Source organism: Hypanus sabinus, chromosome 1 (genome assembly GCF_030144855.1).
Source record: "Hypanus sabinus isolate sHypSab1 chromosome 1, sHypSab1.hap1, whole genome shotgun sequence".
In the NCBI taxonomy this organism is placed as follows: domain Eukaryota; kingdom Metazoa; phylum Chordata; class Chondrichthyes; order Myliobatiformes; family Dasyatidae; genus Hypanus; species Hypanus sabinus.
Genome location: NC_082706.1, coordinates 173,116,985 through 173,144,954, shown reverse-complemented (window position 1 = coordinate 173,144,954; position 27,970 = coordinate 173,116,985). Strand labels below are relative to the sequence as shown.

At 38.9% G+C, this 27,970-nt stretch overlaps 1 protein-coding gene and 1 long non-coding RNA gene across 8 annotated transcripts in view; one reads left to right on the top strand and one right to left on the bottom strand.

Annotated features, from left to right (window-relative positions):
- tox (thymocyte selection-associated high mobility group box) overlaps nt 1–27,970 on the top strand; it is a 247,890-nt gene that overhangs the window by 37,195 nt on the left and 182,725 nt on the right. Inside the window, exons 1-2 of one of the 7 annotated variants that reach the window (XM_059981608.1) lie at nt 13,243–13,286; nt 14,289–14,381. The exons of 4 other annotated variants lie outside the window; for them this stretch is intronic. Coding sequence is in view for 1 of the 3 variants with exons in the window: in XM_059981599.1 (XP_059837582.1) it covers nt 13,284–13,286 (3 nt within the window). In the remaining 2 variants the exon portion in view is untranslated. Of the gene's footprint in view, nt 1–12,856; nt 12,881–13,238; nt 13,287–14,288; nt 14,382–27,970 lie in introns of those variants that run through there. 2 more of the 7 variants (XM_059981619.1, XM_059981599.1) reach the window with 2 other exon arrangements.
- Nucleotides 19,530–27,515, bottom strand: LOC132382032 (uncharacterized). Its single transcript, XR_009508190.1, has 3 exons — nt 27,462–27,515; nt 23,072–23,109; nt 19,530–22,107 (listed from the first exon to the last, which is right to left on the bottom strand). It is a non-coding gene; the product is annotated as an uncharacterized LOC132382032 (long non-coding RNA).

The window sequence follows — 27,970 nt, the reverse complement described above, 5'->3', positions numbered from 1 at the left end:
GGATAGAAGCTGTTCCTCAGTCTATTTGTTCTGGCATAAATAAATAAATAGATAAACAACATAGAAATTGTAACTGGTACATAATTAGTACATCTTTTTTGGGTGCAAGCATAAATGCCAAGAATCTACTCCTCTCAAAATGAATGCTAATATCACATTTGCTTTCCCCTCCACCGACTCAACCTGCAAATGAACCTTTAGGGAATCCTGCATGAGGACTCTCATGTCCCTTTGATCCCTAGATTTTTGAATTTTCTCTCTATTTAACTAATTGTCTACAGTTTTATTTCTGCTACCTAAGTGCACGGCCATACATTTACCAACAGTGTATTCCAGCTTCCACTTCTTTTCCCATTCTCTTAGTATGTCTAATTGCTTCTCTAGACTCTCTACTTCCTCAAAACTACTGCCCCTCCACCTATCTTCATATCGTCCGCAAACTTGGCCATAAAGCTATCAATTCCTTGATCTAAATGATTGACATATAATGTAAAAAGAAGTGGTCCCAACACAGACCCCTATGGAACACCACTAGCCACCAGCTGCCAACCAGAGAAAGCTCCATTTATTCCCGTTCTTTGCTTCCTACTAATCAGCCAATGCTTTGTCCATGTTATTACCTTTCCTATAATACCAAAGATCATCAAGCTGGAACTCCAGTTCCTTAAATTGGTCTTTAAGGAGCTGCAGCTTGGTGCATTTTGTGCAGGTGTTGTTATCAGGGAGAGGGGTTGGGGAGGGAAAATGTCACAGCAAAGTTCCCTTATCTCACACAAGGAACATGCCACTAACTCTGAACCCATTCTCAGCCTACTAACAGAGAAAAAATAATTACTGGGCATTTACTTAGAGCCTGAGTCTATGCTTGTCCTTGTGGAAGCCTGTTGAGCCAAAGCCAAACCACTCTAACACACCCCATTCGAACAATAGCCGCTCCACTTACACCTCAATTCTTTTTGTTAGTTCCAACGGTAACCGACTCTATAGGAATACAAACATCCAAAGAAGTTTGACAAAATTTTAGGTGACATGTTGAATCTTTGCAAACTTCTAAGAAAGTAGAGGTGTTGGCATGCTTTCTTTATAATGGCATTTGCATGCTGAATGTAGGATAGATCCTTTGATATTATAACACTGGGCATTTAAATTTGCTGACCCTCTCCACTCTCAACAAGGCTTAGTTTAGATCATCACTCATGGCAAGTGGGCATAAATTGCTGTATCAATGAGTAATCCATGCACGTAGATCAGATACAAACAGTACCTGTGCCTGAACTTGCCTCCTGGCAATGACCTTTACAGCCATCTGTTCCTAATACTTTCGGACTGTATCCAAAGAACCTGTAGGTCATCTGTAGATGTAGAACATCTCACCTACTTTGCACCTACTTAATCAAAACTCCCTGTCCAAAAGCTAACCTACCAGTTTGAAGGTAAATTATTCCCATTTTTATAGTACATTTGTTAGTCAGTTTGTTGGTCAGTAAATGTTTGCAGTGATTTTCCATATAACATCAACAAATGTTGCTTTAACAACTAAAATGCCAACAGAACTCAAACCAAAAAGATAGTTAATGGCTTGGAATTTGGTTAAAAGGAGACCAAAACTGCCATTAGCTCAAAGAACTATTTCACAAAAGTTAAGTAAGTTTTTTTTTTAACATGGATGCCTCTTTTTGTTACCTGATTTGAAATCAGGTGGCTTCATAGCAGATTTATGTTAATATTACAAAGGTGGCTCCACAGCTAGGCAGACGGAATACTCACAGGCAGCAAGCAAGGTGGATGATGTATTAGTATTATAGCTTTATAATAAAATTATAGAGAGCAGAACAAAGTTTAGCCTTGCACATGGAATTAAGGTAGAAAATGGAATATCATGAAAAAAAATTTCAATATTATATGTGATTTTTATTGATTTAAAGCCATGGAAATTTAAAATGTTATTCCTAGTGAATATAAAACACATAAAAATAGTTCTTCAAAGCCAGAGTGATCAGTCAATAATAACTGTACCACTATGGAAAGTTAAAAACCTAGTTATACCTTACCAACAAGATTTAATATTTAAAATGAGAATAATGCATAAAAAATTGAAGTTCATATCAAATTGTCAAATACAGATTGATTGCCTCTGCAAGGACTGCCACAGCACAGTCATTGAAGGAGGAGAGCATCTATGATGACTTTTGAAATTTTCATGTTTAATGGGAAGTTGCAGTCAATTTTACAGCATAATTGTGATAAACAATGGCGATTTCACTATCATTACTACTGCCAATTCCAAATCAATATTTTTTTTCTGCCAGGTGCCATTCTGTGATGTTCCTTCTATAGTGATTTAGAATTTCTTGCAGTATCTTCTTGAAGATTTAGTATATTGTGAGACTGATTTGAGGACTAATAGCTTAATTATAATAACTATGTGAGATGGTGGTGTGGATCATGCTAGTGAAGTGTAAAAATTGTTCTGTTTAAATTAACATATACCTAGCCGAAGGCATAGCTTTAACATCATTGCATTAGTTTCAAATGTGGACCCTGTTTTTTGAATACAGTATATGGAATGCTAAGCCATCAAGATTCTACATGGGTTTTTTGTTTAACTTGTACGTTTGACAGAAGCCAATTAAGTGCAGCATTATATGTTGATTATCACTTTGTTTCTTAGAACACAAATCCTACAAGATTTTGATGTTATCAGACATTTAATTCCATGGGTTTCTGGATCTTTGAATGATGATTTTTCCTCTATTTAAATTAATATGCACTTTTAATGCAGATGTTCGAGGACAAACCAAGAGCAACACATTCATTATTAATTTTATTTTTTCCATCCAAAGGTATAAAAACTGTGGTTATTCAAAATACAGTTCATTGCTATGATGGACATTTCAATGCAATGATGGAGAGCGCAGATTGTGGTGGAGCGAGACTTGCCCAATCCTATTTAGCTTTTCTTTGAATGTGCAGAAGAGCGATTTAATTTGGCTGAGCAAAACACATTCCTTCAGTTTAATTGGAGATTTTAGACACATTTTATGCTGGTTAAAACTAGAATAGTTCCATAAAAGTTACAGTGCAGCCTGTTTTGTTTGCATTAAAATTATTTGTGAGATTGTTTAAGATAGATGTGAATGAAAAATAATATCAGCTGTTTTAATTGGATTCACTGATTATACAAATCAATGCAAAACCCTTATTAAATGGGAGTGGAAATGTTTGATCTGAAAATGAACATTTTTATACACTCACAGAATAACCAGGTTTTATTACCCCTATTTATATTGGAACCATGCAATTTAAAGGGCCACCTATCAAATTGTTTGTCAACGTTGATGTGAGTGATATCTGATGATGCAACTTTACATAACTGCATTGAAAGTTTTACACATGTGTCAGGGTCATGGTCTCTCTCAGTTTCTTAACTTCAGGCTGTTTCTGATTTGGCAGCTGCTGACCTCTGAACACATTTCACAGTTTCCAGCTCAGTGCTACACTGTGGATGATTACCAATCTCTATGCTTGAGGAGGGAAGACCCCATCTTACTTTCTCTGTAGCTTACAGATCAGGAAAACTGGGCAGAAGCAGCAGGACTACCCATGGATTGCATCAACTGATTTCTGGACATAGCTTAATTATAGTAACTTCTCATAGCTTGCACTTTACATCTCCCTGTTAATCTTCTGCCAAAAGTGCTGGGCCAAGCTGTGCAGAATTTTTGTGAATCACTTCCTCAAACACAAACCTCTTGTGGATAGTATTTGCCACTAGCCCCTGCAATCCATTTCACTCCTTTCTATCAATCTCTTATCTCCTCCCCACCCCTCCTCTCCTATCATTAAGACACCCATTTATTCAACAGCAGCATCTCCTTGTAGCTGGAAAGGCATCATTTTCTTTATGATCTATCATTTTAAATGTTGGCTGCAAAGATGGCATCTGTTGGTCTACATTTCGACAACTGTGAGAATTAGCAATACATCAGAGGGACTGCAGCAATGAAACCCATGTTGTGAGTTTCAGCACAGTGTTGTAGCGTCCTGAGAAATCTGACAATGTTGTTTTGCGAACAGTTGTCTGACTTCCACAAACAGAGTCAGGATGGTCTACAGTGCTGTTTAGTGCCAAGAAAGCTTGGAGCCACTTATAGGTCTCTGCATTTAATACCTAATAAGTTAATTTGGACAATTAATTTTTATATTTTATTGGTTTCACTGGTAGTACCAGGGTAGATTCTATATCAGTATTGTCCTGCACAAAACTTCAGTGGAGGGAACATAATATTGAAGATTACTGTTTTTCACTTATCAAAATCAGAATCTAGTATATAAATTGAAACTTGAAAACAATTTGAATAATGTTGAGAAATTTATGGCAGAACTAATATGAAGAAAATTTAGAGAATGTTAATGATGTTTTCATGTTGTTGGGTTCTGTCGAGAATAGTGCTAAAAGACCCTGGATATTCTCTCTTCTCAAACTCAGATCAGGCAGAAGGTACAAAAGCCTGAAACATGCCCCACCAGGCTGAAGGATCGTTTCTATCCCGCTATTATAAGACTATTGAATGGTCCCCATTTATGATAAGATGGATTCTTGACCTCACAATCCACTGTACTTCATTATGACCTTGCACCGTATCATGTGTCTGCACTGTACTTTCTCTGTAAACTGTAACACTTTATTCTGCACTCTATTTTTGTTTATCCTTGTATTACCTTAATGCACTGTTGTAATAAAATGATCTGTATGGATTTGTGTGCAATCTAAGTTCTTCATTGCACTGCTGTTTGTGACAATAACAAATCAATTCACCACTTTATCAACATAATAAAGAAAGAATTCCTGTTTCAGTGAGACTAAAGCCCCAGTTTTGAAGTGTGTGTGTGTGTATCTATTTTTAAATTTTCTTCTTTCCAAAGATTTTCTGCTGTCTGTAATTGGCCTTGAGACAGAAAAACTGCAAGAAAAAAGGGAAAAGAATAATGTATGGAAGCCATGAGATCCTGCTTGAGTAATGTTCTTCTGGGATCTCTAAATAAATTGCAGAAGTTCCTTAAGTAAAGCAGTTATATGGGGTGCAGTGATTCTATTTTCAACAGTGTATTTTAACAATTTAAAGAAATGATGACAGCTTTGGTCTTAATTATAACTTTGAAGCAGGCTTTACTAAATGAAATCAGCAGGGGTCATTAGGGTCCCATTTGATGTATCACTATTATAAAAATACTATGTTAATTATGCTCAAATGCTGCAAGTTACCTCCATTTTCCAGCAATCATAAAATGAGAGAAACCCTGTGAAGCAAATTAGTCCTAATTGAAAGAGGACTGATTAATATTTAAATAAGGCATTGTGTGAGGGATTCTGCCATGAGAAAAATAAGCTGAACATTTGAATTAATTGCATAGCAGGTTAAATTAAATTTCATATAATGGGCTGGAAGATGAGTTGGCAATGTGCTTTAGGAGTGCACACAATGGCTGAAATACCAGCCTTTTCTTTTCCTTTTGGCTGGATTCCACTTAGAACCTAGAGGCCCTACCTCTTTGTTGTCTGTCTTTCATTCCACACAAAGGTACTAACAGAAAATTGCAACCACATTTTAAAAACCTAATCCTTTTAGGAAGCAACACCTGCCGAATGCTTCTTCATTTATGTACTTGGCTGAAAACTGTCAAATGGTGAAATGATAACTGCATTTCATTTTGCAATGCAACTTGAAGGATGTGTTGTAAAATGTAGTGTTTCGGTGTAGTTCAGATTCTTCCATGGGCTGAGCCAAGCTTGCCTCAGTGATCTCCTGCAGTTGTATTTTCCCATAGACAACCTTCATTCCTCAAAGACCAAACATTATTTCTTAAGCTTACTGATCCACCATTATTAGTAGTGTTCACTTATCCGCTCAGGACCCTACGGAGATCCCTCTCGCATCACCGCTGCGTTCAGAAGTTTCCACAATATTCTTGTCTGACCAGGGCACAGCTCCTCTATACTTACATGTTCCTCTTTTCGTTTCATTGTGCCATTCAGTGGATTTTTTCCTGTAACCTACGGCTTGCTGGGTTAATGTAGATTGCTCTTGGTGTAAGTGGATGGCTGGAGAGTTGGGGAAAGTTGAATGCGAAAGTGTAAAATAGGATGAGTATAGGATTAGCGTAAATAGATGCTTGTTGATTTGAAAAAGCCAGAGGGTTTTTTTTTGTGTGTTATATGATGCTATCACTCTGATTCTACTCTGCTGTATTGTCTTGCATATGAGAAGCAATGTGGAAAGGCAAATTTTCCCTGGGGTAGTCCATTAGAAGGTGTATGGCATAGTAACAGGCCCTTCAGCCCACAATATAGTACTGAACTAATTAAGCTAATGATGCTTAATTAAAATAATACTTTCTGCCTACACATGGTTTATATTCCCCCCACCACCTTTCTCTGCGTATTCAGGTACCTATCTAGAAGCCTCTTAAAAAGATATTAAGAGATGATAAATAATCACTAACTTAACTGCCCAGTGTAAGTTTACAAGTGCAGAATAATTTATTACTTAAAATTTCTAGGTAAAATAGAATCAATGTATTATTAGTAACCTGCTCAAACTGAAGATAGTATTTCCTTTTACTGAAACAATAATATTTACAATGGTTAATCAGTATCATGGAGAAATTCTAGATCCAATAAGAGGTGAATCATAAATTCATCCAACTATGTTATATTGCGCACCATTTAATAGCGCCCTCATGTGCCCAATTTGGTTCTTTTCTTTGCAGTTTTCTTTGAGAAAGAATCCTTTTTATTATCAGCTTTAAATCCTTGTTACCATTACACTTTGTTAGTTCAGTTTTTCTTGGATGATTTGTTAGTTCAGTTTTTCTTGGATGATGTTGGCTTTGATCTGGTCTTCAACGTAAGTTGAAGAGTGCCTAAGACAGAATTATATAATTTTGGTCACCGGATTTTGTCACCAATGACAGATAAGCAATGTACGAAAATTTTTCAATAACCCTGAGTTGAGATCGCAACTGAGATTCTGACTTCCATTTCCCCTAAAATAGCTGGTAAAGAAGTCCAGCCTAGCATTGCTATCAAAGCATTCTAGTTGTCCATGGTGCTAGATATCGTCCATCAAGTCAAGTTTATTGTAATTTTGACCATAAACTGCTGGTACAGTACACAGTAAAAACGAAACAACATTCCTCCAGGACCCTGCTGGAATGCTGTTGCCATTTTCTCAGGCGCAATATTGGAAGTAACCTGTCTTGTCCTTGATTTCCATTAAAGATTGGTTTCCCTTATTGAGCTGGACAATTTAAACAAAAAATTAGCATACTTTAATACATAAACATATTTCTGCATCAATGCCTAGAAATTAAATTGCATATGTGATCCAAAAACCTTGGGAAAGAAAAATTGCATTAATATTCATTTAAGGGTGGAAATGCACCAGTTAAAAAATTGGACTGGGCACTTCTGGTCACAGACCACATTAGCATGACTGATATGTCCCCAATATCGCATGTGCAACCAAGAACGTCATTTGTCATGCAGAGTGAATTTTAACCTGCACTGAAATGAATTGGAACTCAGAACTCCACAAAACCATTGTGGAACAATTTCAGGAGAATTTGGAGCACATTCTGCTACATTTTTTGCTTTACTCAAGATTTAAAGCAGCGACCTGCTAACATCAGGACTCTAACTAGGCAGCTTCAGCTCTGACTACAAACCACTCAAGTGCCTAACAGAGTCCACAAAGTATGATAAAGCTAAAAGTGAGTGTTTTATGCAGCATTTAACTGCTGAGCTGTACATACAATAGGAGGCACTGCTGGCTGCATTCCATTATGTACAGGATGGTCACAGCTTGCCATGTGGTGGGTTGCAAAACTCCGGGCAGGAAGTAATGACGTATCCAATTGAAGGAGCACAATCCCAGATCACAAATATGCTTCTAGTCTGGGTACAAGAGTATGACTCTAAGACATGTAAGGGTCAAGTGGCACAGACATTTTTGGAAGTGGATCATCCTAGGTCATGGCAGAGTGCATTTATTTTTTCCTATTGGAGACAGGACTAAAGGGTTCCTCAGGGTTGCATACTTGCTGTATGCACCCTGAAAATGGAAGAGAGAAACATCCTCCCATGGATGATGAAGAACGGACCAATCACGTTTTATGAACATCTTAATAGCATCATGGCCTCTGGGATTTGTCTGCATTGTTGGCTTCCCTTGAGGAGGAAAATAGCCATTGACTGCACTTGTGTGCTATTAAGAATTCGGAGAAATAACATGAATCTTTTCATGAAGAGAAAGTGTTTCTACACCTTAGGTGTTCTTCTAGCTGTTGGTCATGAGGGAAATATTTTGATGGTGAATTTCATGTTTATGACTCTTTTTCTAGGGCTGGCACTGCCCTGAGAACTGGACCTTGGGCCAAATATATCTTCTAGTTCAGTGGTTTCTTGCAACTGTTCAAGCATGCCAGCCAAGCAGAGATAGAGCAAGAACGATGCAAGTACTCATGCAGAAGTGGAGAATGTGTTGTCTTTTCAGAGGAGATTTTGTATGAGACAGCCTGCATACCAGAAGATGGAAAGTAGAAACATCCTGGCATGGACGATAAGTTACTTCCTAATGAACTAACTGTGCTCTCAAGCAGCCTGAAAAATCATTGTCCCCTACGCAAATCAAAATCTTTCTATACATTTCAATCATTACCTGCAAGTCAGCACAGCAAGGAGACTTTAGATGGATCATTCTCTTCGCATATTTTGCTTTGTTTGAACCTTCTCTAAATAGTTTAATGGCTTACTGCCACATTTCAATATTAGTGTGGATAGATAGAATCCCATCCTCTACACAAATTCATTTTCTTCAGAGAACCTTCAATCTACACCTGTAAGTAGCGGTGAAGAACATGAATGCTTTGTAATACTGTTCAACGTTTATTTTGGCTATTTAACGGTATGGCCAATGCTCAATTCACAATGTGTTGGCAGGAATGGCTAGCAAGAAGCATAGAGTGGAAGAACATTTCAAAGCAATGAAATCCACTCTCACTCAGCAATGAAAAGCTCCTTGTGAACCCCAAGTACGATTCATTATGAGTACTATACCAATCATTTTATAATGAAGAACTGATGACATTTCCACAATCAACGTGCACAGTTTTAGTCTTCTTGCAATATCTGCTTGTGACCAAAGATAATTGTGCTTCTTTGCATAAGCTATTGATTTCGATGAATGCGAGCTCTGTTCAGTTGCACAGTCATTGGAGTAATAGAACAGCAGGTGAAGCATGCATCCTTGAGGTGCGCTTGAGTTGATCGACAACAAGGAAGAGCTGTTATCACTGATTGTGGTCTGCCATTCAGGAAGTCGAGGTCCAGTTGCAGAGAAAGGTACAGAGGCCCAAGTTTGGTGATCAATACTGAGGGGATGATGGTATTGAACATCAAGCTATAATTGATAAACAGCAGCCAGGTGTATCTTTGCTTGTTGTCTAGAACACACAGTGGAGAGCCAGTGATATCTGCTGTAGACCTGTAGTGGCTGTAGGTGAATTGCAGTAGTTCCAGTTCTTTGTTAAATTCTAGCCATTACTAACCTTTCACAAGCACTTCATCTCTGTAGATGTGAGTGCTACTGGGCTTGAGTCAGAGTCAGCTCACTCTTCTTGGGCAGTGGTAACATTGTTGTCCTTTTGAAAGCAGGTAGAAACCTCCAACAAACAGTAGTGAGAGGTTGAAGCTGTCCTTAAACTGTCCAGCCAGTTTGTTGGCACGGGTTTTCAGTACCCAACCAAGTACTCGTTGTCAGGGCCTGAGGAGGAACTGAAAGCTCTCACCCCTCTCAATTTCAGCACTATTGATGTAATCAGGAGCGGATGCATCACCCCTCCCCCCCTCTCACTTCCTGAAGTCAGTGACTAGCTCTCTTGTTTTGTTGACATTGAGGGAAGGGTGTTATCATGACACCATGCCACTAGGCTCTCTGTCTCATCCCTGTACTCTGACTCATCGTTATTTGATGGTGTCATTTGTAAATTTGTAGGTGGAGTTAGAACAGAATCTGGATCTATAAGGAGTAGAATAAGGACTTGAGGTTGCACCTTTGTGGGGCACCAGGGTCAAGGATAATTGTGGTGTGCTCTGTCTAATCCCTGCTGCTTCTGGTCTGTTGGTCAGGGAGTCTAGGATCCAGTTGCAAAGGGAAATCTAAGTATCCTTCCATGTCTGAGCTCTACATCACAGTGTTGCCCCCTTTGTGACTGCAGTCCGGCTCTGCAAACACTACTCCTTTGCCCTTCAAGTCCACACGGATATCACTGATTGATAAATGAACATCAGATTGCTGCTTCCACTCAAATGAATCAGCCATCTGTAGGATACAGATAAGCATGCCATCCAAGAAGCCGTTGTACAAAGTGACTGTGAAGTGAAATGGCAGGGTCTTGATCCTCCCCATCAATCAACGTGTCAAGGCGCTGGATTGATAATGCCACTAGAATCTGCTGGAAGTCCAAGTGCACTATCATTGCCTCAATTTCCAAACCTGGAGTAGATCAGGCTGACCAACCCTAAATTAGAGATGACTTCTCCCTGCTGTCTTCATCCATTGGAGTCAGCTGTGTGCAGAACTGTGATGATGGTGAACAAGGCATGAATGGACAAAAGGGTAGGGGTAGGATTTATGTCCAGAAGATAAGACTTCTTATCCCCTCTGTTCATAGCGAACTGTACGCTGCTCATGAATACTATCCTGTTGAGATCAGCAATCTGCCTGCAAATGATATCTTGCTGCTCAGTGCAAAGAGCAATCTGCTTAGGCATGGATTCACTTTATACATTGAAAACAGGGATCTGCCCCTTACTGTTGTTTAAGACCTTCAAGCTGCTCCCGTGTGGCAGAGTTAAGATCGCTAACTGGATCAGGCTAAATCAGGCTATGACTGCAAAGTGACAGAAAAATATTGTGTGAACTAAGCAACAGTCAACCAGACCTGTGCAGGATATATTTCAGAGTTCTTGCCAATTCCTTACAAAGAAGTGAGTGAGTTGATGATGTGGGATTATCTGTGCTGAGAATGTGAGGACAATATGTTACCAGGAAAATTAGTGGGGAAGTGGAATTGCTTTGGAACTGGCATGGATTCATTAGGTCAAATGGTTTCCTTCGAAGTTATAAGGAAATACAGTGCATTCCAATTAACTGGGACACATCAGGATCAATACATTTTGGCCCAATTAAGCGACTGCCTCTATTAGCTGAAGCTTCATGGAAATAGTTAAAAAATATTTAAAAAATACAAACTACCATATAACTGAGTAACAGACTATGTATCTAAATGAAATACAGAACATATTAGAATGCTAACAACACTACTATATTACTATAAAACTGTAGTTCCTAGTAGTTACCGATGACAGAATTCATCCAGTCTGCTCAGTGCCATGTTCTTTAGATTGACTATAAATGAATAGTGCAGTTAAAGGTCATCCTTCATACAATGTTTTCAATGATTGCCTCTTCTAAATCTTCATTTTCATCGTAACCTTCAAGATGACTGTTGATACCTTCAAATTCATAATTCCTAACTTGTTGAAGTAGTGACATTATTTCATTTTCACTCCTGGCCATTTCTGAGATCTCCAAGCTTGAATGCTTGAAACTGCAGTGAGCAAAACTGTTCTGAATTGTCTTATGGTTTATTTCTCACCAACTATCAGTGACAAAAATCATTGCTTTTTGAATGCACACAGAACTGACCTTATTTAAAAATGGTTCACTCTAGGCACAGTATAGTGGCTAATGGCCACACAAGTGCACACGATTGACACTAGTTGCAAACTTAAGCAACAGTTTCTGTTCCAATAAAGCGACATAGTGTCCCAAATAAATGAAGTGAATCATGACCATTTTCTTGATTATTTTTTTTCTTTAAGATTTGTCCCAATTATGTAGCTGGCCTGATTTACCGATGGCCCAGTTGATCAGAAGCTTCTGAATAAGGAATTACACGGAGTGTGGAGATTATGTCTGACTCCACAAACCCTCCTGTGTGAGTTGAGCGAGAGACCCCCCCCCCCCACCCTCCATATTTCATCTGCATGGAGCTAGGCAGATTTGCAATGAGCTAAGCATTTTTTGTGCAGCCATATCAGCCTTGTTATGAAAGCATAACTGTGGCCGTCATCTGAGTCTGTTGAGCCAGGACAAGTGTACGACCCCTCCTTCTTGCAAGTACCTGCCCAAGATTATCTTTAACTCTTGCCAGGCCTCACTTTGCCTGATGTATCTCACTGTGACGCATGTTCCTGTAACTTAAACTGCTCATTCCTTGTGGTCCTCATCCTCTGAAATGGTGCTGTGCTGTGTCAACATCATCATCACGATTTGCTTCCCCTCTTCCTCATCATTTCCCTCCGTCCCTCTGTTCTGTTCCCTGTGTTCCTGTCAGGCTTTTCTCATATCGTACAGTGACAAAATATAAAATTGTTGCAATTACAGCCTATGCCCAAAACATCTTTGTGATGATACATCAAAAAAGTACAAAGGTACAATGTATACTATATTCAACCTTGAGATTTGTCATCTTGCAGACAGCCACAAAACAAAGAATCACAATAGGACCCATTAAAAAACAAAAACCATCGAATACCCAGTGTGCAGAATTAAAAGAACAAATTGTGCAAACAATATATAAAAAAAACACACAGAAGATGATCCACAGGCACGGAGCCAGTTCAGTGCTGCAACTGGTCCAGGAACCCAGTGGCTGTAAGCCAGATCAGCGGAGCCAGTCCAAGATCCCGCTAGCTGCAGGCCACAGCCTCAGTGCCAGTTCTGCACTGAGGTGAAGAAAACCTCTCGGCAAAGTGAGTTGAACACTGGCTCGGCCTTGAAACCTTCATCTTTTTAATCTGGCTTAGTGCTTAAATCGGCTAAATATTACTTAGTCTTCCACTCTCAGGCCTGGGCCCTGTTGCTTTGATCAGGCCCGAAGTTTCACTCCAGCCCCATGTTCCCTCCAGCCATGGCTGCTGTAGCCTTTCCTGCATCCTTGAGAGTCAGTTTGCTGGATCCTTTAAATCCCATAAAACCAGCAGGTCATACTGACGGTTCAAAGGCACAACTCACAGAGGAAACCTGCAGGCTGCAGGTTTCAGTGATCATAGTCCAGAAAAAGAATAATTAATAGAATAGTTAGTAGTTTTGTTTGCTGCCAAGAAAACAGAACCGTGTCTCACCAGCACCATCTTGTCCTTCAAACTCTCACACATGGTAATTAAGTTTTATACTATAAATCAATTCAAAATGGTTGTAACACATGTTAATTATGTTGCATACTATAAATCAATTCAAAATGGATGTAATAATCCAAATGAAACCTTGTTAGCAAGTAAACCTGGCATATTTTATATAGGGTCTGCTTGAAATGTGGTTTGTACCTCTGTCGTCATCTTCCTAAGGAGAAGGAGGATTCCCTCCATCAGCCTAGTAAGGAGCTGAATTTGAGAGTGCATCTCTCCTGGTTCTCACTGTTTTGTGATAACAGGAATAGATGAGTGACTTTGTCATTAGCCTACCTTTTAGAGGTTTGTATCTAAATGGGTGACGGAGTATAGAGTGAGTGGTGGGTTGATAGGTAGGAGGTCTGCAGGAGAGGTGGGGGTGGGGATGGCATAATAGTTTGTGTGACTTATGATTTGTGTGTGTCTGAACTTAGTATTGTTCCGTTCAGAAACATGGTGATCACATCTTAGCCCTTCTTTTCAGGCATGAAACTTAATTTGCCACCTGAAATGTAGACAATTCCTTACCCACCAACCCCACCCACAGATGTTGCTCAATCGAATGATTTTTTTTCTAGTTCACAGTTTGTTACTTTTAACTGATTATATGCTTTTTTTTTGTGGGGACCTACTTTAGTAAAGCAAAAGGTAGGTGCAATCCCAATTTCTTATCAAACTAGGAAGAAGTCCAAGTCGTCTCCTTTTTTTCAGATAATACCTCAAATAGAGAGAACTGTGTTCATTCACTTACCTGTGTAAGGCTAATAAATTTCAACATCAGTGTCAATGGTCACAGATGAAAAGAAAGAGACAGGGTTTAAAAGAACATTGTAAAACATGCCAAGATATACTCTAAAAGTCTTTTCTAATAGAATTTCAGAATGAGGTGATAATGGCAAAGATAACCATATGCTTTACCAGCATAGAGGCTAAGGAATTTGGAGGAAATTTCCAACCACTGTGATCATTGGTGGAATAATCATAATTGCAGATGCTCAAGTAAACAGAAGTGCAGACATCTCCAATCAGAGGGGATTACGATGACAAGGGAGGGACATGGCCTTGAGGAAATCTGGAAACACAGGTGAATATTGTAACCAAGTCTCAGATAGAGAATCTTCTGCTTTCATGATATTTAATTAAAGTGAGAAGTTGATCATCAAATTTTGTGGAATTACGCTATTAGCATATGCAGGAATGTTTATGTTCCTCCTCCCACGTGCAGGGTGAGGGGTATCTAGTGGTAAGCTATGACTTACAAGATGTAGGGTACTGCAATTGAATCCTTGCGTTTGAGAGCATGGCTTTGCTCAGAGCACAGTCAGTTGGCCTTCAGAGAGGAGGTGCAAAGCTTGAAGCTTCGTGCCAGGCAAGTGACCTTTTTCTCGAAGTCAACAAGACTAAGGAGAATTCACATCACTCATGCCCCTCTTTACAACTGCAAGCAGTTTCAAACTCCTACACATCTCCCACAACCTTTCATGATCCCAGAACACATTCTACACAATCAAGAAAGCTCACCAATGCCTCTACTTTCAGAGGAGGCTGAAGAGAGTTTGACTATGCACATTAATACTCACGACATTCGACAGATATACAGTAGAGAGAATCCAAACATGCTGTATCGCTGCATGATATGGAAACTGCTCTGCTGTGGACAGGAAGGCTTTATGACAGGTAGTCAAAACTGCCGTCAGCCTACCTCCCATCAAGGACATATATACAAAAAGGTGCCTGAAAATGACCAGTAAAATCATGAAGAATCCCTTCCAGCATGCTCATGGACTGTTTGTCCCGTTCCCATCAGGGAAGAAGTCACACAGCATCCATATCAGGACCATCAGACTCAAAAACAATTACTTTCCCCAAGCAATAAGGCTGATAAACATCCCCACCCACTAACCCAGCCCACCACACACCCTCACCACCGCAACGTTATCGTTTACTCTCAGAGTCACTTTATGTACAGACACTCCTGTACCTAGCGTCACTTTATGTGCGTATGATCAATCAATGGATTTGTATTTAGCTACCTTGTGTATTTATATTTGTTAGGTGTTTTTTTAAATTATTGTGTTCTTTACCTTAGCATGATTTTATATGCTTTATCAGATCTGGAGTAACAATTATTCTGTTCTCCTTTACATTTGTGTACTGGAAATAACATTGAACAATCTTAAATTTTGAACTATATGGGGGAACTCTTGAATCGAGAAAAGATCTGATACGCGCTGGTGCCAGAATATGCAGCAAAAAACAAACTGCTAGACTGTGTTAGATTAACTCAATGGGTCAGCGAGCATCTATAGAGGAAATTCGCAAGTCAACATTTTGGGCTGATCCCCTTCATCTGGAGCTAATGCAGCAACCTAATTAATATAGGTCAATTAGAAGCAAGACTTTAACGTTAAAATCTTAAACTCTGTACTATCTGCATGAGGTATGGTAGTGTCAGCAGACTCAAGCATCAATAGGTTTATCCTTTGAAGAGCACTATCTTCACCAACTTGTTGAATGCAATCAGACAGTTTGGATCTGTAGAGCATTGTCTTTCAAACTGATCTCACAGAATAGTTATCAACTTGCTACCTTTGTGGCAAAGGTAAGCATACTCAAGAACAAGAGATTATGGTTAATAATCTTCAGAAGTTCCTATTGGTCAAATAAGAAGGCAAAGGAACATATTTTGTGCCTCACACAAAATGCTGGTGGAACGCAGAAGGCCAGGCAGCATCTGACGAAGGGTCTTGGCCCGAAACGTCGACACTGCTTCTTCCTATAGATGTTGCCTTACCTGGAATTTCCAGCATCTGCAGATTTCCTCATGCTTGCATTTTTTTGTGCCTGTAAGATTATTCAAAGCATTATTTGGCTTTTCATTCTCTTGTATAGATGATAATCACAGTACTGTATCGGTTAACATTGAGCAGAGACTGAGGTTGTCAGTCTGGCGGAGGCAAAAGATGTTGGGAATAGTGAGGGCGCAGTGCTGCTGGAGGGGTGTGGGACAGGTGGCAGAGGAGGAGAGCCAGGGGCTGGGAGGTTGTTCGGGTGCAGCCATACCCAGCCCTGGGACACCAGGCAAGCTCATTGGATTCCAAACAATTGGTTATTGATCATCACAGAATGTCTTTCAGCTGCTTCCCGCTCCCACCCCTCTCCCTTCCCTTTTCTCATCCATGATTCCTCTCTGCCTGCCCCCTTCCCACTCTCAGTCCACAGTGGAGACCCATATCAGGATCACTCACATATGTCATGAAATTTGCTTTTTTTGCAGCAGTATAGTGCAATACATACGATTAATACTACTGTGCAAGGGTTTTAGGCACCCTAGCTATGTGTATGTGCCTAAGACTTTTGCACAGTACTGCATGTACGAGTTTCAGCAGGTTAAATCGTGTTACGACAGCAGCTGCTGTGCCTGCCCTCTGAGGTAGTAAAAAAACTCTTATGTGCATGTTCACATAACCAAAGAGAAATTGAAAGTGTTGGTTAATTTTAAATTGCTATATCCCATAGCTTTCATTTGAAAATATTATTGCTTCTAGTTAGAAAATCTTGAACAATGCCATTGGTGATAACTGACTTCCAAGCTAGCATTGAGTATATTGTGTCAAACCTAATGCATAAGTCAAATTTTCTGCTGAAGACACTGGTGGAAGTATTAATATGGGTGAAGTGGCAGACAGCCAGCCCATTTCCACCATGGAGTCTCGTATTTTAAATGTGAATGCGGCTTTAAACTCTTATGATTTCTGTGCAGGTTTTGCTTCAGGTCTAAGCACAGGTGAGGAAAGCTTTGCAGAGAAAATAGTTGCCTTGCACCTTACCCTACATCAAACCACAAGCTTGGTGAGCAGCCCATCTGCTCCCTCTCTTGAACTTGATCTTCTGGCCTGTTCCCTGCACATGTGGAAACCAACTCACCATTCAGGCTGACAAACAGGCAGGAAAGCTGTTTGGGACAAAGGACACCTGTTGTGATATTAAAGCCCAGATTTATGGGTTTGGTGATTGACCACCGCCACCCTCCCCCAACCCCCAAACATTACCCTTTCCTACTACATATCTCTCTGTTAATATCCTGGTCAATTTCTGAGCTTCTCCTGGAATATTTATTTCTTTACGTACTTATGAGAAGAAAATAGTTTGTGTTTGGATATCAGAAGTCCGTTTGCAAAATAGGTATTGTTAGAGCTGTCCTTTTTGTTTGCATTCTATTATGCTAAATAGCCAGCGATTAATGTTGATGAACAAGGAACTAATTATTAGCTGTTAGACCGCATCTTTCTGTGCTTACCATTTAAATTGAGAGATATTGATCTGTTGGTGCATGAAGGATAAGCTATCCTTTTCCACTCTTTGGCTTCCAACTCTTTCTAATATTAGAAATAATCTCTGTAAACTCCTGTTCAGAAGAATTGTGAACCATTAATTGTAGATCTTTATTTCATAGTTTTTATGGCACATAATCTTACATTTTAAAACTGTTTGTGAATGTATTTGTTTTTAATTGGAAATGGAATCTCTATATGTCATTTTTAGATTAAATGTTCAAGCCATCTTCTTGTTCCCTACTTTTCTATCAGTATGCTGATTTAAAGAAGAAACCATAAAAAGCAATATAAGTAGAAAATTTGGGAGTACATAAATCCATCAGTATCTGAAAAAACACTAGCATTATAGGCAGTGATTCAAAGAGATGTTTCAGAGTAGCTTTACCAATGAAATAAAACTATTGTATTTTAATTTCACTGCAATTTATATCTTAAATTTGTGCACAGTAATTTATAGATATGAGTACTGGAAAACCAATCAATTGGCATGTAATTGTACTAATGACTGAACATTTAAAAAAATTACTTAAATCTTTGTAGTATTGTACGCAAATCAGACAATGACAGTCAAAGTCATTAAAGTGTCATAATTAATCTTTATGTCTTGAAACTGTAGAATATTAAAAAGTGGATTTTTCTTACTATTAACAGGATCAAATTGAGGTTTTCTCACTTTCAAAAGCTGGCTTTATTGCCTTTTAGGCATGAGTCAATGTTACAGCACAATATTTGTTTAGATTCTAGCAAGATTGCCTTCTAGGGTTAATGCAACTGCTATCTACATCAACAGTTCAATTGCACATTGTCTATGTGCCTAACCAGTTGATTATGTTGGCCTTTCCAGAATGAAAAAAAAACTTGTTATTGCAACTGATCATTGAAATGTTCCTTCATTAAGCATTCTTAGTAATTACTCAGAGCTGCCTCAAAATCTATGTTTTTTTTAAATGAAACTTTTGCTGAGGAAGCCCAGATCTCACTTCTAGTATTCTGAAACAAATTTCAAAGTAGAAGTTGTGGAGGAGTGCAGTGATGTTGTGGCATTTTGTATTGCAATCGGTGTAGTGTTATGCTTTGAGCTTCACATCCTCCAGGTCATAGTTAGGTCACTTACAAAGGAGCTTCAATCCTTGGGCAGCACGTCTTCAATGTTAGATTCATAATAATATTAGAATCATTCTGTTAAATGCCTAGCTGGACTACTCGTCTACTATAGGCCATACTTAGGGATTATTGCTGCTGCTTGACAGCTCAGAGTTCAAATTGATCCTAATCTTGGGTGGTTATTTGTGGAGTTTTCATGTTCTCTCTGCAACCATGTGATTTTTTGCTCTCCTGCTGGTTGGTGGTTGTATAGCTGCTGTAAGTTATGGAGGCGTGAATGATAGAATTAAAGGGGATGAGGAAGGAAATTTGGTGGAAGCACAAGAGGAAAGATGGAATTGATTGAGATGATTACTTAATGGTGCAGACATGAGAGCTGGATGGAGGTCTGTTACCACACTTTATGACTCTCTGTTTAAAATGTAGTTTTACGCGGAGCTGAAGTTACAATGTGAACTGTAAAAACCTAAATCAAAGTAAGATTCCTTTCTAACAGGTTTATCAGTTTAGTTTTAGTTTTAATCGGATCAATATCGGACACCCAGTCTAGCCTGCCACTTTCAGGTTATTATGCAGCTGGAAATTTCTATTCCAAAGCAGCAGTATAAGTGCAGCCTGACTTTCAACTTATGCTTGTTCTTTGTAAAGAAATGTTTTTTCCACCCTATGTGAGTACTTAGATCTTAGCATAATAAAAGACACCAACACTTTGGGATTGCATATAAAAAGAATTACTATTCATGTATTCAAACTCACTGAAGCTTATTTCAGAACAACTGGACGGTCTTTTATTGAAGCAGCAGAAACTAAGCTTCGTCCACAACGGCACTGTCATGTCAGAAAAATGCAAGTAGGCAGGTTAATGTCATTCATTACTCACTCTGTGAATGTGCAGATTCATTTGCAATTGTGAAGTGCTGACACATTTACATTTTAAAAAATACTCTTTCTGTTTATAACCATGCGTTCATATAGAATTCCAGATTTACTTAAACCATATATTTTAACACATCTAAAATATGTCCATTGCTTATACTCGGAACCCAAGTTAATAGTTTTTAGTAGTTTTTTTAGTAGTTTCCAGACACTTAGTTTGTTTTACATCTCAGGCAGGAGACTACAATTTTTAATGAAGGTGACTAACATAATTTTGTTAACGGTTGTTTCTTTAAACTTTGTGTAATTGAGAAAAATAGAAAACCATCGATAAAACATTGGCATTTAAATATACAAACGTTACACTCAGTAAGTAAAAATAAATTTCAAAACCAGCTGTAAAGCAATGGTGAAATTCTACAACAAATTTGTCCTTAATTGTAAACAAATGCAGAAACATAAGATGTCATTCGTACCTTGTTTAAATTAAAATTCATTATTGTTTCTTCCTGTATGAAAAAAACATAAGTTGCTATTTTGCATGGCTGACTGCTCGCACAGAACTGTTGTATTTGCTGCAGCATGTATTTGCCTATAATGGATTAATGATGCTAGCTGTGATATTACTTTCTGTAAACTATGCAAATTCTGTTTTGGGAGAGATCATTGCATATCATTCAGTTTATGACTTGTTTACTGCCAGCTGTTTCTGTTTTGAAAATTTGCACCATTTTTTATCATATGTGTTATGTTGCATAAAATTCTGCTATTTTCAGATTTGTGCCTGAAAAATGTAGTTACTTATACCATTTCAATGAATAAAGGAAGTACCAGCTGACTTGAATAAGGTGATCTCATGCCTACACCATTATTGAAATTATTCTTGTTTTAAAAATATAAATCACTCAAATTATGCAGTTTAAGGAGCTTGTTTATGTTTGGTTTGGAGGAATGTGAACAATATATTAGGTACCTCATAAAGCAATATTGCAGAAGATACATTTCACTGTTTAAATGAAAGACTAACCTGAAGTATATTCAAAGTGGTCATGAATGAAATTATGTTTTTTGTTTCAAAGTCAATTTACAATATCATGATGAAAGTCTCCAAACCAAAACTAGCCTATTTAATCTAGTGTGAATCTTACTCCAGATCATTGTGTTACGATAAAACATTTCAAGTTACAGGACTGGGAATAAAATCTTCCCAAGACTGGAATCTGCAGCCTCCCATGGTTAAAAAGTGCTTCCACTTTGACTTTGACTTTGCTGTCAATGTTATGAATTTAATTTTTGAAAAGGAAATTTGTGATGAAAGTAAGAATTAATCAAATTGCATTAAATGTATGTATCTTTTAATATCCGTGTCCTTAACAGCACATAATAAAAGAAAGAATCACCATTGTATGTCATTGTAGGCATGCATAAAATCAAATTAAATCCAAATGTAGCAATGGCCACATAGGGTTGGCACTCCACGGTCAAGAGTCAGGTACTCTTTTAAGTTCTTTTGATTTGAAAAATAATGCAAAATGGGATTGCCAGACTTTGCCACTGTCCTAATATAATTTCTCTAAATTTCCAACTGCACCTTTTTGAGGTATAAAATTGTCCTTGCAGGACCAGGGATTCATCCTTCAACAACCAAGCAGATGAGTTTTAAACTGAAATTTTCCTGGAAGTCAAAACAATACGATTTAAACCCTTGGCATCTCCAAATTAAATGAGATTATATGAAGAATGCTTAACTCCATGTATAATTCACGATACAATGATATGAAAATATCTAATATATAATGCTGAATTGAACTCTAACAAGGTCCAGTGTTTGCTCAGCTGCAGCAGCCCATACTCAAACATGCTCAGCAATTGTCTTACTGCCTGTGCATAAATTCACAGTTTATCCTATCTACTCAATTAGGTAGTAGCCAAAGGGGCGAAATAACATGTCTTTGTAGGTTGATTTGAGCCATCTGTGTTGTCATAGAAAACATAACAATTGTTTTAACTTTGGAGAAATCAGATGATACAAGTTCATTCATACACAATAGAGTGTAATTTCATTTCTTTGTTCTGGAGTTTCATTAAAAGTCATTTTAAGTAATACTGTACAAACCAAAACCTGGCACAGAGCTCACCAGCACTGTTTTTGAACAGTCCTTTATGGTCATGAATGATTTGTTTCCACTCCAGTTCTGTGGGTTCAGATGTGGGATAATGAGGCCAATACAGGGACCACAGACTGTTGCAAATGAGGCAGGAGGTGGCTGACAAAGTGGGTTGGTAGATGTCTGAGAGGTTGAGCACTATTTCCACCGTCTATGCTGGGATTCTGGGTGCTCCCTAAACACAAGCACATATTTCTCAAATGTCATCCAAAGTGCTGTGCTTCCATTTTGCGTGTTCATGTGAATTGGTCAGGATGTTATACTTTTTCATGGAGTCTGAGTGCATCCTGGATTCTTTTTCTCTGTCTATCCCAGGAATCTGCATCTTATATGACATAAAATTTGATGTTTTGTGGCAGCAGTACAGCACAAGATATAAAAATTACCATAAGTTACAAAAAATAAACAGTGCTATTGAGTATATAATATTTCAGTAATAATTGAAAAATACTGTAAATACATAGTTTGATTAAGCATAAATATGTTTCTTACATAAATCATTAAGGGTTAAACATAAAAGTATGTGAATGGCATACATCATCATGCCACCATGTCATCACATTACAATTAAAACTATGAACACACACAAGTTATCCCAGGTCGGTGTTTTCCTTTCCATTAGTTTTATGCTTTTGGAGTTAAAACATAACAGTGGTGATGAGGCAATTTTAAACAAACCCATGATGACTACCTACCTGTTGAAGTGCAGTGAAATCTTTGGATTAGAAAAAACATAGTGAGATGAAAGAGCTTTTTAAAAAAACACACTGCGTGCTTCTTCGAGAAGGGACAGAAAAGTTCAAATTTTTTTAAAAAGGCAGAAAATATACAAATTCACGTGTTCGTAAGCAGTGAGTACCTGGTGATAATAATCATAAATTTTAAAAAAGCAGAAATGGCTAGCTACATCGGAAAGATAGATGTTTTTAATTACTAACTGGATATTGTTTACTGAGTGAATTGAGCAGTAATTTTAAGCAAATGGAATAGCCAATGAGAAGCATGTGCTTTGGACTTAAAGGCATACAGTTTGCTTAGAGATTTAACTGCACCAACCAAACTAACTGAAATGAGCTTTGCTGATATCATGAAGGTAATGGAGGAACATTTAGAACCTAAACCATTGTTGATTGCAGAACATTTCAGCTTTCATAAACAGAATCTAAAGGAAGCGGAGTCCACTTCAGTGTATGTGACTGAATTGACGAGATTGTCAGTTCAATAATGGGCTTAGTGATGCACTGAGAGATCATTTAGTTTGTGGAATCACACAAGAAAGCACAACTTACTTTTAAAAGAGCAGTTGAAATTGCTGTAACCATGGAATCTGGAGACAGAGACACAATGTGAATGAAAGTGAGTGTGAACAAAATCCAAATGTCTAAACAGAAACCTGCCTGCCTGAATAAATTGTCTTACCTTTGTGGCAGGGGTTCACATTCACCCGACCAATGCAGGTTTAAAGGCAAAACTTGCAGTCAATGTAACAAAGTAGGACACATACAAAGAGCATGTAAGCCAGACAAAAATAAATGGACTTCACAGGAAAGAGAAAAAGATAAAAAGTCAAGCTGCAGTTTCAAAAGAAGCTCTAATCTGCATGCTGTTGATGAAAGATCTGATAATGATGAGATGGTACCGAACTGGTAGCCTCAAGATTTACAATGTGAAAACTAACCAGACGCAAGCACCAGAAGTGAACGATAATTAAGATGGAATTAGACACTGGCTTGGCTGTATCAGTCATTCCCCAAAATAAGTTTGAATGGCATTTCAAAGATACTGAACTGAAGCCTGCAGATATCCAACTAAGAACTTAGATTGGAGAAAAGATAACTCCTGCGGGAATGGTGTTCGTACCAGTGAAATCCAATAAGGAACAAGTCACAATGAGCTTTTATGTGTTAAAAACTGGAGGGCCAGCATTAAGGGACTGTGAGTGGCTAAGACAGCTACAACTTGATTGGAGATCAATGCACAGTTTGCATACCACAACATCCTCTGCAGTAGAGTCAACTGAAAGCAAATTAAGTAAGGTACTGAATGATGCCACAACAGTGTTCAAGGATGGCATTGGAAAACCTGAACATATCAAGGGTAAAATCATGTTAAATGAAAATGCCACACACACAACTTTCGCAAAGTCTGTCCAGTTTCATATACCATCTGTAACTAAGTAGCCAGTGAGTGAGATCGCATGGAAGCTGAAATAATTTTTTCCAAAGTTGAGTGGAGCCTATGTGCAATGCTGGAGGTCTGAGTAGCCAAGAAGAACAGGTCTGTCAGGATCGGTGGTGACTTTGTGGTCACCACCAACTCAGTACTGAAATTTGATGAATACCCTTAGCTCAGGATAGAGGATATCTTTGCAAAGCTTTCTGGAGGAAAACACTTCAGCAAAGTGGACTTAGCTGTGGCTTATGGACAGATGGAGATGGAAGAAGAGTCCAAAGTGTTTCTCACCATAAACACTCACAAGGGGCTTATATTTGGAAAAGCATTTGCCCCGGCACTCCAGCAGAAAACTATGGACCAGGTGCTGTAAGGCTGCCCAGGTACTCAGTGTTGCCTGGATGACATCATTGTTACCAGTAAGGAAGACAAGGAACATCTCCAAAACCTCAAAACAGTGTTAAAATACTATGGGCTCAGAGCAGAATGCAACAAGCTCCACTTACTGGGGTCGCAGCATTGACACAGAAGAATTACACAAATGTGCCGAGAAAATTCAAGCTGTAGTGGATGCCCCGAGGACAAAGGACATGTCACAGTTGTGGTCCTTTTTAGGATTTGTCAATTACTAAACAAGTTCCTGCTGAACCTGACACTCCTTGAACTCATTATTACCAATTAGGAAGAAATGGCCATGAACGACACACTGTGTGGTGGCTTTTGGAAAAGTAAAGGAAATGGTGACCTCAGACACTGTACTCACACATTATGAACCACATCGTCCAGTGAGGCTTGCAGGTGAACCTCACTTTATGGTATAGGTGCAGTCATGTCACATGTTATGAGGGATGGAAATGAACCGCCCATAGCCTTTGAATCTGTTTTCCTTAATGCTACACAGAAAGTTATGCACAGATTGACAGAGAGGCCTTGAGTCTGGTTTGAGGTGTAATGGACCATTAGTGTCCATTTTTAATCCACAGAAGAGTGTTCCACTGACAGTAGCAGCATGAATGCAGAGATGGGCTCTGTTTCTTGGAGGACACAACTGCAAGATTAATTTCAAGAGGACAACCATTCTTGGAAATGCTGATGGATCGTCCTGTTTGCCATGGGAAATGAAGTACCTGAAAAATTTACAAAACAGGACACTGCTCTTGATGTATTCTCCCTAATGCAAAGCAAAAGTTTCCATTATGGCAGTGAAGATCTGAAAGAAAACCAGGGAAAAATAAAACCCACACTGTCCCAGGTCTACATGGCCACCCAAAATGGCTTCCATGTGCAGCAGAAATTCCAGTTTTCTCGTATTACCAGCGCCATAATGAACTTGCTCGTGACAGAGGTTACCTTAATTGGGGATTGAGAGTTAAAATGTTGGCGAGGTTATGTGCCTGTGGTCGAAATGACAGCAGTGGTTTGAAGTTTTGTCTGGTGACTTGGGATAGTTCAGCAAATTGAGCAGTTTGTCATGCACTGTTCAGGATGCCAACAAGTCCATAGAGAAGCCAAGAGCAGCGCCTTTCCATCCGTGAGAACGGCCTGTATTGCCCTGGCAGAGGATTCTTGTAGATTTTGTCAGACCATTTCATGGACACAAATTACTTGGTAGTGGTGGACACAGACACAAAGTTGGCAGGAGTGTTCCCAGTAGCCTCCACTACATAGCCTTGCGCAAGGATTGGTGTTCCAGAACGTTGGACCACAGTTTGTTGCAGAACAGTTTCAGTCATTCCTGAAAATGAACAAAAAAAGCCATATTTCATCTGCACTGTACTACCCTGCTACAAATGGCTTGGTGCAAAGGTTTGTCCGGAGTCTAAGAAATGGGCAATATCAGCAGAACACACTACACTGACAATGAGTCAGAAGCCCACCAATGTCCTCCTTGCATTGTTATCCCTTGTGCTCACATTTGGATCTCCTCAAACCCAATCTCAGAAACAGGTGAAATAAGTTGAAGATTCTTCAAACAAGGAGGTTCGATGTTTCACTCCTGGACAAGCAGCACTGGCAATGGGGTACAGAGATCTTCAAAAGTAGGAGGTACTTGGAAAGATTAAGTACAGAACTGGCCCCATGCCTGCACAGTGGAGATTGTGTCTGATGTCATCCAGAGACCACAAATCAAAGAGTTGAGGAGAGCAGAGTGAATTGTTAGAGAAGAAAGGTGTCCAGGGTTGTCAGAAACACTTCCTGCGGTCAGTCCCAGAGTGAACGGAGGAGGTCCCTGAACCTGAGATTGTTTCACAGCCACAAGTCTCACCTGCCAAGTAAAGCGATCCCCCTTGTCAGGAAAGACATTAAAGTTCAAAGTAATTTATGATCAGACTACATACATGTCACCACATAAAACCCTGATGTTTTTTTTCCTGTGGGCATACCTTGCAAATCTGTAGAAAAGGAACTGCAAACAGGATCAATGAACAACAAACTGTGGAAATGCAGATATAAATAAATAGCAATAAATAATGTGTGAAATAAAAGAGTCTTTAAAAATGGACCATTGGTTGTGGGAACACTAGAAAAATAATGAGTGTAGTTACTCCTTTTGTTCAAGAGCCTGATGGTTGAGGAGTAGAAACTGTTCTTAAACCCGGTGGTGAGAGTCCTGAGGCACCTGTACCTTCTACCTGATGGCAGCAGCAAGAAAAGAGAATGGCCTGGGGGGTGAAGATCTTTGATGATGGACGCTGCTTGTCTATGGCAATGTTTCATGCAGATGTGCTCAATGGTGAGGAGGGTTTAACCCGTGATGTACTTGGCTGAATCTACTATCTTTTGTAAGATTTTCCACTCAAAGGCATTGGTGTTCCCATTCTAGGCTGTTGCATAAGAGTAAGAAATCTTCCACAGTGATTAAATCTTTAGGCCTGAATGGGACAATTAAAAATTTACTGTGCTGTGGATGTGTGTACAGTAGTTGTATTTTATATATTTGTGTATGTATGTGTATACACATTGAGATGCACTGTATATTGAGTTGGAGTTTACAGCTAAGCAGGAAGGAGTGTTGAGTACTTAATATTTCATAAATATGTTTGATAAAGCATTCTGTGTTCAAAGGTTTATTTATTATCAAAGCATGTATCCATTTACAGATATCCCTGAAACAAAGAAAGAACATGAAATTCGTTTAGAGAGAGACAATAAATTCAGCCCTTGCACAAAAAAGAATGACATCCCTATCATCAATCCCCCCTCAACACCCCTCCCATTGGACAAAATGAAACAGGAACATCAACCCCACCCCCCAAACAACCCCTCCCCCACACAAATAACTAATGGAACGCAACAGAATATTGACCTCCAGACAACCCCTCCCCCCGCACAACAAAATGGAAAAGGCAATAAAAAGACACAGAATATAAAAACCCTAAGTTTGGAAAAAGTCCACAGTCCATAAACACAACTGTCCAATCCATAAATGGAGCACCATGATACCATCCTATGATATCACTGACATTCATCAAAAGACAGGGACACCACATGTGCACAGAGGCCTACCTGCCAACCACAGCGAGGCACATAGCGATAGGTTGCTCACTGACTCCTTCTCCAGCAGAGCTCAAAAGGAAGACAGTCAGCACTCGCTATCTGTATTCGTCTTGTTGCTTTAATTGGTGACTAATGGATGCATTAACCAGCAAAATGGAGTCGAGCATTGGCTCATACTCAGTCTTGAAGTTACTTCACATCGAGATCGTCCAAGTACCTGCTCGCTTCCCAGAATTTTCTCAGAGAGAGCAAAGTGCTGGTTCATTCAACCAATCTCCAGACTGTAAATCACAGGCTTTAACAGTCCCAGAAACACGTTTAAAGCAAAAACACATGTAAGAGAAGTAAAAAAGATATTTTCATGAGCTATCCAGAACATGTCGACTGAGGGAGCATTGTACTCTTGTGCCATCATGACCAGAAGTACAATATGTTACACAGTATGTTGTTCACATATTTCATTACGTGTTATGTAAAAATATGTGAATGGCATACGTCATCACACCACCACATTGTAA